At 45.1% G+C, this 17,504-nt stretch overlaps 2 protein-coding genes across 3 annotated transcripts in view; both read right to left on the bottom strand.

Moving 5' to 3' along the window:
- Positions 1–6,708, bottom strand: part of Naca (nascent polypeptide associated complex subunit alpha) — a 13,011-nt gene extending 6,303 nt beyond the window's left edge. The window contains exons 1-2 of the mRNA XM_028786620.1: positions 6,627–6,708; positions 5,756–5,827 (exon numbers count right to left, since the gene is read on the bottom strand). Of these exons, the coding sequence (XP_028642453.1) occupies positions 5,756–5,825 (70 nt within the window). The 5' untranslated portion in view covers positions 5,826–5,827; positions 6,627–6,708. The remainder of the gene's footprint in view (positions 1–5,755; positions 5,828–6,626) is intronic.
- A 6,453-nt stretch (positions 6,709–13,161) lies between these two features.
- Positions 13,162–17,504, bottom strand: part of Prim1 (DNA primase subunit 1) — a 15,014-nt gene continuing 10,671 nt past the window's right edge. For both annotated transcript variants that reach the window (XM_028786664.1, XM_028786665.1), the window contains 4 exons: positions 16,347–16,416; positions 15,774–15,856; positions 13,942–14,040; positions 13,162–13,392 (listed from right to left, as the gene is read on the bottom strand). In XM_028786664.1, coding sequence (XP_028642497.1) covers positions 13,373–13,392; positions 13,942–14,040; positions 15,774–15,856; positions 16,347–16,416 — 272 coding nt within the window. In that variant the 3' untranslated portion in view covers positions 13,162–13,372. The remainder of the gene's footprint in view (positions 13,393–13,941; positions 14,041–15,773; positions 15,857–16,346; positions 16,417–17,504) is intronic.

Genomic DNA, 17,504 nt, shown 5'->3' with positions numbered 1-17,504 from the left:
ATGGAGTCACTGGAGTTTCTTTGGGGGCTGCAGTTTTAGGGGACTTTATGGAGCAGGGAGGAGTCTCCAGTGGTACAGCTGTGACCCCTTCAGGAGATGGAGTCACTAGAGCTTTTTTGGGGGCTGCAGTCTTGGGGGCCTTTTTGGGGCAAGGAGGAGTCTCCAGTGGTACAGCTGTGACCCCTTCAGGAGATGGAGTCACTGGAGTATCTTTGGGGGCTGCAGTTTTAGGGGACTTTTTGGGGCAAGGAGGAGTCTCCAGTGGCACAGCTGTGGCCCCTTCAGGAGATGGAGTTGCTGGAGTTTCTTTGGGGGCTGCAGTTTTAGGGGACTTTTTAGGACAGGTAAGATTCTCAGCTAGGGTGGCAGAGGCACCTTTAGGGGATAGGCTTGTTAGAGCCCCAGTGAGTGTGTCACTCGTCGGGGACTTTGGTGGGGAGGTAGGAGCCACATGTGGTAGAAAAGAAACCTCTTTAGGAAACTGGGATGTTGAGACTTCTTTGGAGGCTGCAATTTCTGTCCCCTTTTTAGAGGTCATAGCTGGGGAACCCTTAGGGGATATAGATTTTGTAGTCTTTTGTGGGGAAAGAGAAGTCACAGCTGGGGTAGTAGAGGCAACTTTGGGAGTTGAGTTTGCTATAGTCTCTTTGGGGGTTGCAGTTGTTAGGGCATTTTTGAGGGAGCTGGGACTCTCGGTAGGAGCAATGGGGGCTTCATTAGGAGATGGGGCCACAGGGGCCTTTTGGGGAGACAGAGAAGTCACAGCTGGAACACTTTTGAGAGACAGGGTTGCTGAAGTATCTTTGGGGACTGCTGCTGCTGGAGTCTTTTTGGGAGAGGTAGGAGTCACATCTGATAAAATAGGGTCCACTTTAGGAGACTGGACTGCTGAGATCAGCCTGGAAGCTGTAGGTTCTGGGGACTTTTGAAGGGAAGGAAGAATTTCTGCTGGGACCTTTTTGGAGGAGACAGAAGCTTCTGTTGGAACAACAGGGGCCCCTTTAGGGGAGGGAGGAGCCACAGTTGAAGGAATAGGGGCCCCTTTGGAGGATGGAGAAACGGGAGAAAGCTTATTAAGTGGGCTTTTAGGGCCTTGAAGAGATAGACCTGGCTCTGGAAGGAAAGACGCCTCAAGTGGACAAGGAGGAGACGAGACAGTGTGAGGAGAAACACCTGGGAGAGCAGAGCCCTGCTTGGATGCAGGCTGCTTAGTCTGAGGAGACACACTAGTGTCTAAAGATGAGTTAGCTAGACAAACCACAGTTTCTTTGGAAGACACAGAAGCATCTTTGTACCCTTCATGAGAGGAGCCCGAAGACTCCATATGAGAGACAACATCAACTTTCCTTGCACCGGAAAAAGAAATCCCAGCTGAGAGAGAAGCAGGAAAGGATACAGACTTGGGAATTTCAGGGGATGATGCCAAAGTAGTCACAGAAACAGAAGCATTCTGGGGGGACAAAGCCATAGAAGGAGCCACAGGACAGCCTTCAGAGGCTAAAGGAACCAGAGGTGAAGTGGTAGAAGGAAAGGTATCTTTGGCAGGTCTAGGATCCAGCCCTTTAGAATCACAAGTTTCTGAAAGAAATGGAGCCATTGCTGGGGCAGCGACAGAACTTTTGAGAGGTTGACCAACAGCAATGGCTGACTGTACTACAGGGGCAGGCCCTCTTGTAGTCTTCTTTGACACAGTGTCTTCTGAAAGTACCTCCAGAGATGATGCACTTTGAGAAGAGGAAGACTCTTTAAGCGTCACAGGTTGTATAGTAGTGTCTTTTCTGGTAGGGAGCCCTGCCTGAGCTGGAGAAACAGGGGCTCCTACATTCACCAATGCTGAAATGGGAAAACTTTTAAGGTCTTCAGTGGCTGGTGGAAGAGACACCCCTAGAGTAGCTGATACTGGAGGAGCAGGAAACTGCTTGTGAGCAGCAGATACAAGTGAAGTAACAGGGGAAACCGGGTCTTTACTACTTACAAGACCTGATGAAGCTGAAGGAGACACATGAGTGGCAGGTGCTACAGAAATGGTAGCAGGGTTATCCCGCACAGAGTGGATGGCTCCAATACAGGAGACAGGAGTTTCTTTTAAGGCAGTTTTTTGAGAAGCAGGAACTTGATTCACCAAAGGATGCAGAGCAGCATTAGCGCTTTTGGGAATGAGAGAGGCTGTAGGAGACAAGGAAAAGCCAGGAGGGCTGCAAACTTCATTAGCAGCAGCAGAGGAGCCCTTGTCAACAGATGGAGCTGCCACATACCCAGCAGCTAGCTCATGTCTGGAAAGCATGGTAGAGGCTACAGATGGCTCAGGTGGGTACGAGGCTGCAATAGAATCATCTACAGAAATGGCATTATTCACTGCAAGACCTGACTGACCTGGAGGCTGGATAGGAGAATCCAAAGAACTGTGATGCAGAGGTGGAAGATGAGAGCCAGGAGAAGCAGAGGGTGCTGGGGGGAAGCTGGGGGTTACAGCGCTCTGAGCAGGGGTACTAACAGGCCCTTTTAGGTTAAAGCTTAGCAGACTTTGTGTTAAAGCTGAGGAAATGGGGACACCTTTCACTGGGGAAGTGACGGGTAGTGTTTGAGGACAGGATGTTAAACCAAGCTGAGCAGAGGCCAGGGGGGTTTCAAGGTGGGGAGGAAAAGCACTGACTACATCTGGAGGACGTGGGGTAGTGCCTTTTAGATTCGGGGTTCCCTGAGAGGGAACCTGACTGGTAGAAGAAGCCTTTGGTTCTAAGGGAGAGATGGAAGCTGTCATAGATGTCAATGCCCCTGACTCTGCTCCAGCAGCTGATAGAGGTGAGGTAAGAGGGTGAGGGGGACACACAGAGCTCTTCTGAACTGAGTGAGGAGCCAATGCGACCAGAGACAAGGGAGCCGAGGAGGAACGGGCACCTTTCTGAGCTGGACCTATCATGGGAGAGGCCAAGGCTAAGGCAGCTGGGGAGATGGGAGGCCCTATCAGATGTGGCAGGAAAGTTGGGGTAGGAGGGGTGGCTCCTGAGGGCAGAGCAGTTTCAGCTGTTATGGGCTGGGCAAAAGGAACTTCAAAGGGGGTTGAGGGAACACTAGAAGGGAGTGGAGGAGGCTGAGGAGCAGTTACTAGAGGGCTTTGTTGGGGACCCAGGGAGGGGGGAGCGGGAGGTCCAGGCTGCCCTAGAGTAGCAGTAATAGTCAAGGCTGAAGACATAGGAAGCACAGCTGGAGAAAAGCAAAAATAAAATAAAAACCAAAACAAAAAAAAGAGATAAAGGGAGGGGGGGAAAAGGTGAGTTGTGCAGCCCAAGTTGGTAACATGTCTCACAGGAAACAACAAAGTTTAAAATCTGAGAATGACGGTCACCACAAGGGATTAGAAACAGGTGACAAGCAATATCAACTTTGCCTGTGCATATTTCAGTGATTAAGTGGACTACATCCTTCAAAATAAACCAACTATTTTAAGGTGGGGCAGACTCCAAGACTAGCTCATCTCTAAATGGGGAGCACAGGCCCACACCCTGTTACTGATTAAGCCCAGGGCTTTACGAATGCTATGCAAGAACTCTCTACTACTAAGGTTTCATATATACATAGTATATATAAAACCATAGCCCTCTTTTTCAGACAGTCCTACCAATTTCTTAGACTGGCCTTGAATATACAATTCTCTGCTTATACCCTGTAGCACCAGCCACTGACGCGGAGTGATTTCCCCCTCCTTCATAAGACTGGCACTACTCTCCATGTTTTGTTTTTTAGACATGGTCTCACCGCAGCCCCAGGAACTCAGGGTTGTCTCTATTTCTGATTGGATTAAAGGAGTGTGACCACATTTCACCCAAATCTTTTCTGGCTACACTTTTAGACTTCTAGGAGTGGGGCAGGGTATGGAGAGTGAGAATTCTATTATGGTGGAACACATTTTAGAAAGGACACAGCTAGCCTAACTCGGCTCTAGTAAAGCTGAAGCCCCTCAACATTGGTACCAAACACTAAGTCTCACCACAGGCGGGCCCTACGCCATCCTCCCTCCCTGCTTCAGCAGTACTGGCTCTTCTCTAACTCAGGCCTCAAAGGAGGACAAGGTGGGAACTATATCATGAAACTAGATCCAAATCATTAAGCCATACTTTAGAAATACATGCTCCCTACTCCTTAATTTAGATAAGGATGCTATCCTGTCTAAATAGTCTACTATTCGGCACTACGAAGATTACTGAAGGAGCATAGTTTCTGCCATTCAAGAGACAACATTGGATTACAGCAGAGTCAATAAATGATAAATATCCAGATGGGTGTGAGTCATGAAAACGCCCACTCAGCTAGTTTATTCTCAAATTCTTATAGTACAAGATTACAGGACAAAGAGGTGGCTGGACTGGTCTTTCTGGAGAATTGGTAGGTCAAAGCCTTCTAATTATAATGCAAATACTTCTTGTACACATATTAACTAGAATTTAAAAACATGCCCACATTTCTTGCTTTTAAACTATAACCAATATCCTGATTATTCTCATGTATTTCAGTAAGAATAATTAGATACAGATATCATGGGTATTGCCCTCAATACAAGTGCAAGTTCAGACTAATTAGGAATATCTTTAACACTAAGGACTGTTTTAGAAACTATTTTAAAAACTGGGATCAGGACATTCTAAGTTCACTTTCAGCCTCCACATTTGTAAAATAGTTTAACTCTTGTTGAACTCCGAAGTTGCAGATCCCCAGAAACCATTCCTTCTCCACACTGCCCATTTCCCAGCTCAGGGTCCCATCTCCTTTTTGGTCTAAAAGCTGGATTAATCCCTTCAGCTGCTAAAAATCAGACAGGTGGGGAGGGAGGACTATAATGCTTTTAAATATAAATAACTTTAATTCCAAAAGAAAACACAAACTCCCATGAGTAACAACAAAAATTCTATTAAAAACAAAGTAGAGGGCGTATCTTTTTTCCCCTCAACAAGGTCTCTCTTGCTGCCCTACAACTCCCATGCGCTGGGAGTAAAGGCACACACTATTGCCCAGCACTTATCTTACGGCTATCCTTAAGATACCCTTCATTTAGTTCTGTAGAACTGACTCAGCAAACAAAACCATTCACATTCTTTCCAGAATCTCTTCTTAAGTTCTCTATCAAAATGTGTTCATCAGCATTCAAGCCTATCTTCAGACTAACATTCTATTTCAGTTTAAAAAAAACCTCAAGAATTTACTTCAGTCTTATGTAATGGAACTACACTAGCAAGCATTAACAGTCCCTACAAATTAACTAACCCAGGCCGAGGCTTAGCTAAGACATGCTTATAAGCAGCAATATCTCATCCAGACATGTGATGAAAGGCTCGGTGCCAACCGTGGCTATCTAAAACCTCGACCCAACTTGCTGGCCGGAACTTCACCAAAGCTCAGGTCTCCTTGGCCTGCCTGTGCCACCGTATTACAACAGACCAGAACCACTCAGACCCTTCCCTACTCAGGTTTCCCATATGTAGATTCCACAGAAGAGCTTTTCCAGCAGCTGGTGTATTCACAAAGCAGGCTAGAGAAACCCGCGTATAAATCTCAAAGATAACAATCTTTTACTTTCTTCCCCTAAGGAGTCCCCCCCCAAAGATAGAAATTAGATTGTGTACTAAAGATACAATCCCATTTAAAATTCTTTCTTTAAACGGCAATAAACTACAAAAGGCAGAAAGGTATTTGTCCCTTTACCCACCAAATGGCTTTAGGATCAGTTTTCATTAACAGTAAAAGAGCTATGGGCACCTACCTGTCTCAGCCTGAGGCTGTGGCAACTCCTGCTCTGTAGCAGGGACGGTTTCTGTGGCTTCACCGGGCATTTCTGAAGGGAATAAAACGGAGGCCCCGAATTAACTAAGGTGAATTCACCTGCCTAGCCCAAGTATTCTGCCTAGTCAAGTATTCAGGAAAAAAAAAAAAAAGCGTAAGGCCCATTAAGAAGAAATATCCCGAGGATCTGGGCGACAACCTCCCTTAAAGAGACTGGAAACATGTTGAAACTATGCCACGACCCTCAGATGTCTGCCAAAGGGATCTGACCTCATGGAGCCGCTTCACTTAGCAGATAGCTGACTTCGCACTGGCCAGGTCCTTGTTTTCACTCTTCCGATCCGACAAGGACAGCAATCCCAAGGTCTAGCTCCTAATCGTGAGATCTCAGGCGCTACCTTGGACCCCTTCCGGTCCTAACACTCACGCCTGGTAACCCCAGACTCTCTATTGACCCCCTTGGCAGAGCAAGAAGAATACGGGGTGCCTCAAGACCGGCAATCCCTTGCCACGGGACGACGTTGCGAGTTCCGAGGCTGTGACCCCCTTAACCTCCTCCAGATCCCCGTGGCGCCCTTCCCAACTGCAGACGCGCCCAGCCTCTCCTGCTGCACCCCAATGGTTTCCACGTTCCCACGCCTAAACCCCGGGCTGGACCGGTGGCCCTTCTGCCCTGCTTTTGCTGCGATCCAAAGCGCAGACCCCATTTTGTCCGCAGGCGCGGGGGCGAGTTAAGAACTCTGAGCCCCACGGAGCCGCCAGAGCCCCTTAACTAAATTCCCGGGGGCCGCAGAGCTCGCAACAGGCGAGGATGGCTGTGGATGGAAAGCAGAGGCGCAAGCGGCACTTACTGTGCGGAGAACACGGAACCAAGATGGCGGCAGAAAGAGAGCGAGCGAGCCCGTGACCCACGCCTGTTGCAGAAGGAAGCCGGGCACCAAGAGGGCGGGACCAACATGCGGTTCCGGGTCAGGCGCGCAGGCCTCCACTTCCTGTAGCGAGCAGAGCAGCTGTTCTTCGGGTACGGTGGTGACGCGGTCTAAATAAGGCTATGAATTCCTAAGAGGACGCGCAGGCCTGGCCGGAGCTGTAGGGGCCGCCCCGCCATGGCCTTGACCCCGAGGGACGAGCCAAGACCGTATGCGAAATAGCGACAGCTGTTTAAGACGGCGCCCGGGTCTCCCCTTTAAGAGAACGAGTGGCGAGTTAACAGCGAACGTCACAGAGCTTGTGTTCGCACTATTGTTTAAATTTTGGAAATAGAGGATTTAGGACAGCAAAAACTCGGTTCTCTCCAAGGAAAAACCTCAAGCACAGAGCATAAACACAATTCGCTTCGCCTGATACCCTGGGCACTTCTCAGCTCTTCTAAAGTTCACCCTTTTTTTAGTGTCGTAGGGCTATACCTTAAAAACTCACACTTGAGCTTGGGAATGTAGCTCGGTTGGTAAAGTGCATTGGCTTAGCATGCAAGAAGTCTTGAGTTCCATCCACAGCACCACATAAAATCGCAAGTGGTGCGAGCCCGCAATCCAGCACTTTGGAGGCAGAGACGGGATCAAAAGTTCAAAGTTGTCCTCCACGGGAATCAAAAGTTCAAAGTTGTCCTCTGCAAAACCTCAACACATTTGAGGTGAATTTTGTGTGTGTGGTCTTTTGTTGAGACAAGGTCTTTATGTAGCCCTGGCTGGCTTCCAACTCACATAGAAATCCACCTGCCTCTACCTCCAAAGTGCTGGAATTAAAGGCTGGGCTATCAAGCCGGGCCTTGCTTTGTGTTTTTGAGACAAGGTCTTGCTGTATAGACCAGCGTGACCTTAGAGACCCACCTGCCTCTGAACCTAGCAAATTTGGAGCCATCCTGGACTAGATATTGAGAGCTTGTCTCAAAACAAACAAAACCTCATACTGTTTGAAAGTAGAATATACCATAAAACCAGTATTTTGTCAAAGAAATAGTTACTGACGTACACACCATCTCTTATTTCTAACAAAAGGACTAAACAATTTTGGACCTGAATTACTTAGTTGTTGCTGTTCTTTGTTTTTAAAGCAAGCTCTCTATAGGTCCAAGCTAGTCTCAAATTTGCTACAATCCTCAAAAGTGTTGAGATTACAGCTGGACAACATTGTATCTGGCTAACTTAACACTTGATTTGGTTGGCTGTGTTTTCTAGGAAGCGTTGAGAAAGTTAAACATCTGAAAGGTACCTTAAGCCCTGATTGGGCTGGTCAGCTGGTTCAGCTGGATTAGGAACTTGTGCAGGTCTGGCGACCTTCCATCCGTGAAATCCATGGAAAGGTGGAAGAGATCAGACTCCACACACCTCAAGTACACATAAAGAATGAAAAAGAAATTAAAAGGAAAGGCTATGATTGCCCCTAGGTATGGAGGAAGATAAAGTTCTTTATGGGTATGAGAGAGAGCATAGCCAGAGGCAAAAGGATCCCCAGTACAGAGGACGTGACCAGAGTGAGCTCACCCATGTAGGAGGGGGAAAAAGGAGAGGGAGAGAGGGAACCAGGCATAGCAGCATGGAATCCAAAGGTACAAAAAGGGTGAGTAATCAACATGTCTGGATTATACAAGGAAGAGTCTCTGTGGGAAGAGTGGGGAGGGTAGCCCAGCCCTTGGGCTAAATAGTTCAGGTAGAGGGCAGAGTGGGTCAGCCAGACCCTGTAACAGGTGGGGACTGAGGGATACTCGGAAAGCCTGGAGGCCATGTCCACTTTGCTATGTTAATTAGCCATCTCAGCCCTTTGCCCCTGGTTTGCAACTTAACATTATCAAAATCTGGCCTGAAGATAAGAATCACCAGTTAAGAGCACTAGCTGCTGTTTCAGAGGATAAGGGTTTGATTCCCAGAGTCTACAGCACTGCTGTCTGTAACTACAACTCCTGGAGAATCCCAAGCCCTCTTCTGGGCTCTGGGGACATTGAATGCACTGGGTGCAAAAGGGGTGCACAGACGTATCTGCAGGCAGTGCTACACCCATACTTATAAAAGCAGAAATAAGAGAAAGAATAAAATGTTTTGAGACTTTGAGTATAATAAATGAGAATTAGGACCAGCAAGTCAGGATTAATTGGAATAGCAGAGTTTACAAGGATTGGGGAATTCTGAAATCACCCTCATATAGGAGACACGGCAAGTGACTAGGAACAGATGTGGGTCTGGGACTATACAGCTCAGTTGTTACCCTTTCGCAGCATATGTGAAGGTCCAGTTCCGTGCCCAGTATTTCATAAAGCCAGGCATGATGGTGAAAGCTTGTAATGCCAGCACTTGGGACATGGAGGTTATCCTTGGCTATATTAAAGTTTGAGACCAGCCTGGGCTAAATAAGACCAACCCTCCATCCCCACAAAGAACATTTCACAATCTTCTTTGAATATCATGTGGATCATTTAGACTAGTTAGCCTATTATTGCCTTCATTTGTAAAATGGGGACACTCGTCACTGCTCTATAGGATTACTAGGAAGACAACCAGTGGTATATGCACATGACTTAGTGGTTTTTAATTTTTTAAAATATTATTTATATATGAGTACACTGTCACTGTCTTCAGACACCAGAAGAGGGCATCAGATCCCCTTACAGATGGTTGTGAGCCACCATGTGGTTGCTAGGAATTGAACTCAGGACCTCTGGAAGAGCAGTCAATGCTTTTAACCACTGAGCCAGCTCTCCAAGCCAGACTTAGCGTTTATTACTATTAAAAGTGTAGCTAAACCAGGCTCTGTGGTCCACCTGTAGCCACATCTATATGGGGAGCTGAGGGAGGAGGATGGAGAGTTGGAGGTCCATTTACTTCTATTCATGAGTAACTAATTTGGAAGACTCAGTTCTTCTGAAACTGAGTGAAGGAAGGGGTATGGTGTTGAGGTGTGGCTTCCTCACAGTCTAGTTTATTTTCTTTCTTCCTCTCTTCCTCTTCTTCTTCTTCCTCCTCCTCTTCTTCGACAGGGTTTCTCTGTGTAGCTTTCAATGTTCTGGAACTATGTAGACCAGGCTGACCATCCAGCTCACAGAGATCCCACTGGCTCTGCCTCCTGAGTGCTGGGATTAAAGATGTTCACCACTATCCGTTTCTTTTCTTCTTGGATTTAGCAGTTGATATTTCCTCTCAGACTGGGCCTTCATGGAATACATAACAGAGGAGAAGATGCCGGTTCTTCCAACCAGGACAGTATTGAGGCTACTGGGGCTCATGGACTATTTCTACACACACGAAGGTCAGAGGACAATCTTGAATATTGACCTTCATTTTTTAACCTTGTCTGGGACAGAGTCTTTTGCTCACTTGTATGACCAGACCAGCTGGCCCTCGAGCTTCAGGGATGTTCCCGTCTATTTCTCCTTAGCTGCTGGAATCACAGATTCATACTACTGCATCCAGCGTTTACATGGTTCTAGAGATCCAGACCGTCTTGATGCTGTGTGACAAGTGATTTTTCCCTTTATCATTTCTCCAGCCTGTAGTTTATTCTTTGGGTTTTCTTACATTCTGACCAAAGTTTGAAACTCCAATTTGGTGTAAAATTTTGTGCCCTTTGCTCCTTTTGTTTTGTTTTACTTTGTTTTTTCCCCCAGATAGAGTCTTAAATAGCCCAGGTTATCTTAGAACCATGTAGCCAAGGATGGCCTAGAAATCCTTCTGCCTTAGCCTCCCAAGCACTAGGACTACCACACACAGCTTGTTTCTAGAGTTTTTTTTTTTTTTAAGATTTATTTTATTTGTATGAATACACTGTAGCTATCTTCAGATACACCAGAAGAGGGCACCAGATCTCATTACAGATGGTTGTGAGCCACCATGTGGTTGCTGAGAATTGAACTCAGGACCTCTGGAAGAGCAGCTGTTGCTCTTAACCTCTGAGCCATCTCTCCAGCCCCCACAGCTTGTTTCTATATGTCTATCGGTATCTTGGCAAGTCAAGGAAAAGGGAAATCAATACTTTTGGGTGATTCTGTTCAAGAACTATATAATTATTACTTAAAAAAGATCTGGGTTGGAGGCCAGCCTGGGTCTACAAAATGAGTTCTAGGACAGCCAGGGCTGCAAAGAGAAATCCTGTCTCAAATCACCCCTCCAGCCTCTCCTCCCCCTGCCCCCAAAAACACTCAATGAGTCTTTAGTAATTCTTTCCTTTTTTTGAGAGTTTTTCTGTGTAATAGATCACTTTGTAGACCAGGCTGGCCTTGAACTCAGAGATCTGTCTGCCTCTGCCTCCTGAGTGCTGGAATTAAAAGCTTGCAACATCACACCTGGCTTAGATATTATTTTTTAAAACTTTCTATATTTTATTTTATTTGTATAGGTATTTTGTCTGAATGAATGTGTCTGTACAGAACTGTATGCTCCAAAAGGTCTCATAAATGTAACTGTTAATTCTGCTGGCATGGAACTTGACATATAGACCAGGCTGCCTCAGATTCAGAGATCTATCTGCCTGTGCCGGGATGAAAGTTGTGTGCAGTTATGCCCACACCCCTTACAGCAGCTTTTTTGTTTTGGTTAAGTTGCTTACATTTTTTTTTTCTTTTTTCTTTTGGTTTTTCGAGACAGGGTTTCTCTGTGTAGCCCTGGCTGTCCTGGAACTCACTCTGTAGACCAGGCTGGCCTCGAACTCAGAAATCTGCCTGTCTCTGCCTCCCAAGTGCTGGGATTAAAGGCGTGCGCCACCACCGTCCGGCAGTTGCTTACATTTTTGATGATTCCTTTTTATTTTTTTATGTGCATTGGTGTTTTGCCTACATATAATAGTCTGAGTGAAGGTGTCAGATCCGCTGGAATTGGAGCTACAGACAGTTGTAAGCTGCCACGTGGGTGCTGGGAATTGAACTCAGGATCTCTGGAAGAGCAGGCAGTGCTCTTAACCACTGAGCCACCTCTCCAGCCCAAGTTGGTTACATTTTTAGGCTGCTTCTCTGTGGTGAATTCATCCAGTTGCTGAGGGAAAAGGGCACTAAAACTGAAAATGCTTGACAAAGAACATTCTATTAAGTCCTAATATTGTTCATCTTTGGAAATTTTGGTAGGTTTACTTATCTGGTTAAAAATAATTTTAAGGAGGAACAAGAGAGTCAAAGAAAATATTTGACATGAAAGACCGAGGGAAAGAAGGGGCGTTGAAATAGGAAGTGTAACGATATAAATGTACGTATGAGATGTCACGATAACAGAAGGGAAATGTCACCATGAAACTCATTATCTTACATGCTGACTAAAACATTAATAAATAAAAAAATAAAACTTGGGGGCTAGAGAGATGGCTCAGCGGTTAACAGCACCAACTGCTCTTCCAGAGGTCCTGAGTTCAATTCCCAGCAGCCACATGGTGGCTCACAACCATCTGTAATGGGATCTGATGCCCTCTTCTGGTGTGTCTTAAGACAGCTACAGTATACTCATATAAAGTAAATAAATCTAAAGAAAAGAAAAAAAGAAAAAGGGAAGCCAGGTGGTGGTGGCGCATGCCTTTAATCCCAGCACTTGGGAGGCAGAGGCAGGCGGATTTCTGAGTTCGAGGCCAGCCTGGTCTACAGAGTGAGTTCCAGGACAGCCAGGGCTACACAGAGAAACCCTGTCTCGAAAAACCAAAAAAAAGAAAAAGGGAAAAAACTGGGCATGGTGCCTGAGGGCTTGTAACTCTAGCACCCAGGAGGCTGATACAGTTGGCCTGCTGGCCTTCCACAGGTTTGAGGCCAGCTTGATCTAGAGTTGACTCCATCTCTCAAAACAAGTATACACAAGAGTAAAGAAAACCAAACAAGACCAAACTGAGCAGTGGTGTGATAGATTGTGTTGGCTGTCAACTTGACCACAACTAGAATTAACTAAAATGCAAATAGCTGGGTTTACATGTAAGGAATTTTCCTTAATTAAATCACTGAAGTGGGAAAAACCACCCTAAATCTATCTGGATATTTTGAAGTGTTAAGATGTACCCTAAATCTGGCCACACCTTCTGATGGCAGCCGATATAAAGGACATGGAAGAAGGAAGCTCTTCCCTCTCACGAGCAAGCCCATTCCCCCACTGGCATATACAAATGTTCAGTTCCTTTAAAGAACCCTGAATAACACAGATGAATTGTGGTGTAGCTCAGCCTGGTCCTGGATTTGTGGCAATCCTCCTGCCTCAGACTTCTAAGTGCTGGGATCACAGGTGTGAGCCACGACTAACTCACACGGCTGAAGGACAAGGCCATCGTTTATATAAAAAACCACGGAGGCGGAGGAGGGATCCAGAGTGGTAAAACGGAAGTCCTGGGCGGACGCTTGCTCACTTACGCCTCTACACAGTAACGGGTAGAACCCAGTATATCGGAAGCCTAAGGATTATCATTTTACATAAAACATTTTACAGACTACTGTAGTTCACTTATTCCTTGATTTATTGTTTCTTTCATGGCCCCAGACACCCTCTTTGGTCTCAGAGACCAGGTCTCTCCGTCATAAATTATTTCTCGAAAGAAAGTTCTGCTTTACGGATTAAGGCACATCATCAATGATTCTACTGAATTTATGAAATGCTCCATGGTCGAAGGCAGAAGGCATTCACGTCGGTTTGACGGGAAGTCGTTTTCTTCAGAAATCTTTTTGTAAATCTAAAACAAAATAGAAAACAAAAAATTTTAAAAATAAAAATATGGTTTAAGCGAAGGAATTAGTAAAGGAAAATAAAACCATTTATTTCCATATTCTGCTTTGCTTCAAGCTTCTGTTAATTCGCACCATATATAAAGACGTGTCTTCATACTTATTGAAGCCCAAATTATAGGTTGATCCAGGATGGAATGAGAATACAGAGGACTTGGCTGGCAAGACTGCTCCGTGGGTGTGGGTGCTTGCTGCTAAGCCTGAAGACCTGAGTTCAAGCCCCAGGACCTACCTGAGTGGAAGGAGAGAAGTAGCCATTTCCAGTTGTCTTCTGACTTCCACACACATTCTGTGGCAAATGTGTATGGGCAAATGTACACACACACACACACACACACACACACACACCACACACACAGAGCTAAATAAATAAATGTAAAACAACAAAAACCCATCCAACTAAGGTTACAATAAATTACCAATAATTTTTTTTTTTGTTTTTATAACTAGATTAGACAAAGATTGGTTTTACAGAGACAAGGGGAAGCTCATCTTACCGCTTTTCTTGAGAAGTTCCCCTTTCCGGGATTTATCCAGGTTTTCGAGAAACTGTTCAAATACTTTCACATATGGTGCTAGGCTGGTCTTCTTATAATCTAAGTCATACGACGTACGTTAGAAGGACCATGTTGGCAGAAAGGACATGAATGTTTTAGAACAACCCAACGGAGTTAGTTCTTTGAAGTTAGTAAGATTGACAAACCTTTAGTCAACCCAACAGGAGATATAAATATATTGAACAGAGAACAGAAGGTATTATTCCAACATATTCTACGGAAATACTGAGCCATGGTAGTGATTACTGTGAAAACTTATACTCAAAAGAAATAGAAGGATTTCTAGATGCATATCACATACCAAAATAAATCCAGGAGACATATATAACTTTAAGTAGACCCGTTACAAATGGGACAGAGTCACAGATGTCCCAGCCCCCTGCTCCCCTAGTCTTTTTTTTGACAGACAGGGTTTCTCTGTGTAGTCCCGACTGTCCTGAACTCACTCTGTAGACCAGGCTGGCCTTTGACTCACAGACACTCTCCTGCCTCTGCCAAGTGCTAGGATTAAAGGCATGTGCCACCATGCTTGACCTATCTACCCAATGTCCAAGTTCATGGACTATCTCATACCAATTTTTATAAAGTTTGTTCACAAACAGAAAAGGAAGAACGCCACCAGATTTGTTTTATGAAGGCAATATTATCCTGGTAGCAAAACCAGGTAAAGACACAACAACAACAACACACATAAGCACACACACACACACACACACAAACTACAGACCAATTTCTTTAATGAACATAGATGTAAAAGTTCTCAACAAAATACTTGTAAGCTGAATCAGGAACACATTAAGAAGGTTATAAACTACGAACAAGTAGGCTTCATGCCAGAGAGGCAAGTTTGGTTCAACATATGTACATCAATAAATGTAATACATCATATAAACAAACTTAAGACAGAACCTCACGGTATTTTTATTGATGTTGAAAAGGCATTTGAGAAAGTTTGATGTGCCTTCATAATCAAAGTTCTGGAGACTTTATATAGTTGAAACAGACCCCAAAATTATGAAGGTTACGTACAAGAAACCTATAGACAACATTATGTAAAACAGAGACAGACCAAGAACATTTCCTCTGAAAATCAAGAACAAGATAAGGATGCCCACCTTCCCTCTTATTTCTTTTATGTCTTTTTAGACTGTTTTTATTTCATGTATATGAGTGTTTACCTAAATGTATGTCTCTGCACCACATGCATGCAGTGCTCATGGGAGCTGGAAAAGGGTCCTGGACCCCTGGGACTTGAGTTACAACCAGCTCTTACAGTGTGGGGCTGGACATTGAACCTGGGTCCTCTGCAAGGGCAGCATGTTCTCTTAACTGCTGGGGATTCTCTCCAGCACCTCCCCTACTCTTTATTTGATACAGTGCTCGAAATCTTAGCTCTAGCAGTTACAAAAAAGATAGACCTAAGAGGGATGAAAGGAGGAAAATTGGAAGAGAAGTCATACTATCTGTAGTCACAGATGACATGATTCTTTAAAGACTCTATAGAATATCTTAGAAAACTTGCAGGGTGTGAAATCAGCCTTTATATGAACCGATAATGTATTCTCAGAGAAAGAAACTAGGAAAAATATCCCATTTAAAACAACTCTAAAAACCAGGAAATGAAGCACTCCATAACAGAATTTACCACGGAGCTGGTTCCAGGATAGAAAGTGACCCAGGATGGCCACCCAGGGTGGCCTGCGCCTAAGGAGAGTTACCTACAGAAGTGCAGACGGGTGAGAAGTTGCTGGAGCCTCAGCCCTGTAGCTTACCTCTGACTCTGTGTCTGCCTTCAGCTTCATCCTCCTTTTCCTTCTCATTAGTGGAAACCACATCCAACTCCCGGCAGATGGTGCTGCAAGCAACAGAATTGGACAACGTTGGGGTTGGTCCCTGGTCCCACATCACCCAGTGTCATGCTAGCACTCGAAGCTCAAAATCTTCTGTGAAAACCATGTGTCTGAGGTGCAGCTTAGCGGTAGAGCTAGAGCGACTGTCCGCATATGTAAAAGGCTCTGGCACTTCTGTCCTCAGACAACAAGCAAACAACCAATCTGCCAGCTCAATAGGGTCTCACGCATTGCAGGGCGGCCGAAAACTTGTTATAAAGTCAAGGACGGCCTTGAATTCTGAGGCCTGAGATTACCCGTGTATACCACAACACCTGCTGTTATATACTCCACCCAACTAAGCTATGTTTCCGCCCCCCCACCTAGAGCTTGGGATCCTCCTGTCTCTGCCTCTGGATCATGGCACGTCACTAATTTTCTGGCTAGGGATCAAGTATAGTCTATTTAAAAATTCAAAAGAAGTCGCAAATAAATGATCACTGATCGGGAACATACCTTATAGTTGGAACAGTAAATGGATCAAACTGATCCACTTTCTGAAAATCGATAGGCACAGAAATTCGACCTGCAAGAACCAGAAGTTATAAATGAATGACTGTTGGTTGTTGTGTCTGATTATTTTTGGTTAAAATTTTACAAGGTTCTGGGGATATAGTTTAGTGACTTACATGCTTAAGGTCCTGGGTTCATTCCTTAGTATTAGTATCACACACACACACACACACACACACACACACACGGGAAATTTTTTTTTCCAAAACCTTTGCTATTATAAGGGGTTTTAAATACAGTTTTTGGAGACAGGGTCCCACTATACAGCCCTGGTTGTCCTTGAAGCCCTGCTATGCAGAGAAGGCTGGCTTTGAATTTTCAACCATCTTCCTGTCTCTGCCTGAGTACTGGGGTGGATTATATGCATGAGCCACCACACTAAGGCTGTTTTGAACTAAGATCTCACTATGTAGCCCAATCTGGTCTTGAACTTATGAACCTCCTGAGTGCTGAGACTGTATGTATGCATCGCTACACTTGACCACAATGGACACCTGGAGTTTAATGTGTATGCTCTACGAACACGAACGCAGGGGCATTGGATTCCCTTGGGGCTGGGTTTATAGTGCCTTTCACCCATGGAGCCATCTCAGCAGTCCCACATTGCACATCTTATACAAAATGTTTTGGAAATACACAGTCATGTGCCCATAATGATATTTTGGTCAAACGATGGACTGTACACACAATGGTATCCAGCAACAAGCAGCTTGGTTTGTATAAAAAATACACTGTGGTATCTACTTGGTAATAAAACAAATGATATTTCTCTACAGGTAATGTTGTTAAGTGGCCCATGACCTTTGGTAGCATTATCTTATAAATCTACGCCTGAGGAAATACATGAAATGCACGTCCAGGAGCCGAGGACGCAACGATGCCTTTTGAAAGGGGTTTCTGCTATGGAACCCTGGCTGGCTTGAAACTTGCTATGGAGCCAAGGAAGGCTTTGACCTTCCATCTACCTCCCAGATTTCTAACTCTCGTGCTTCTATCTTCTGAGCGCTGGGATCACAAATGTGTAAAATCTTTGTTCTAGGATTCAGTTTTGTGTTCTCTCTCTCTCTCTCTCTCTCTCTCTCTCTCTCTCTCTCTCTCTCT

This window comes from Grammomys surdaster, unplaced genomic scaffold (assembly GCF_004785775.1).
Source record: "Grammomys surdaster isolate TR1022 unplaced genomic scaffold, NIH_TR_1.0 125562, whole genome shotgun sequence".
Taxonomy (NCBI): Eukaryota; Metazoa; Chordata; class Mammalia; order Rodentia; family Muridae; genus Grammomys; species Grammomys surdaster.
Note: the sequence above shows the minus strand (reverse complement) of the source record. Positions and strands in the feature narration are given on the sequence as shown.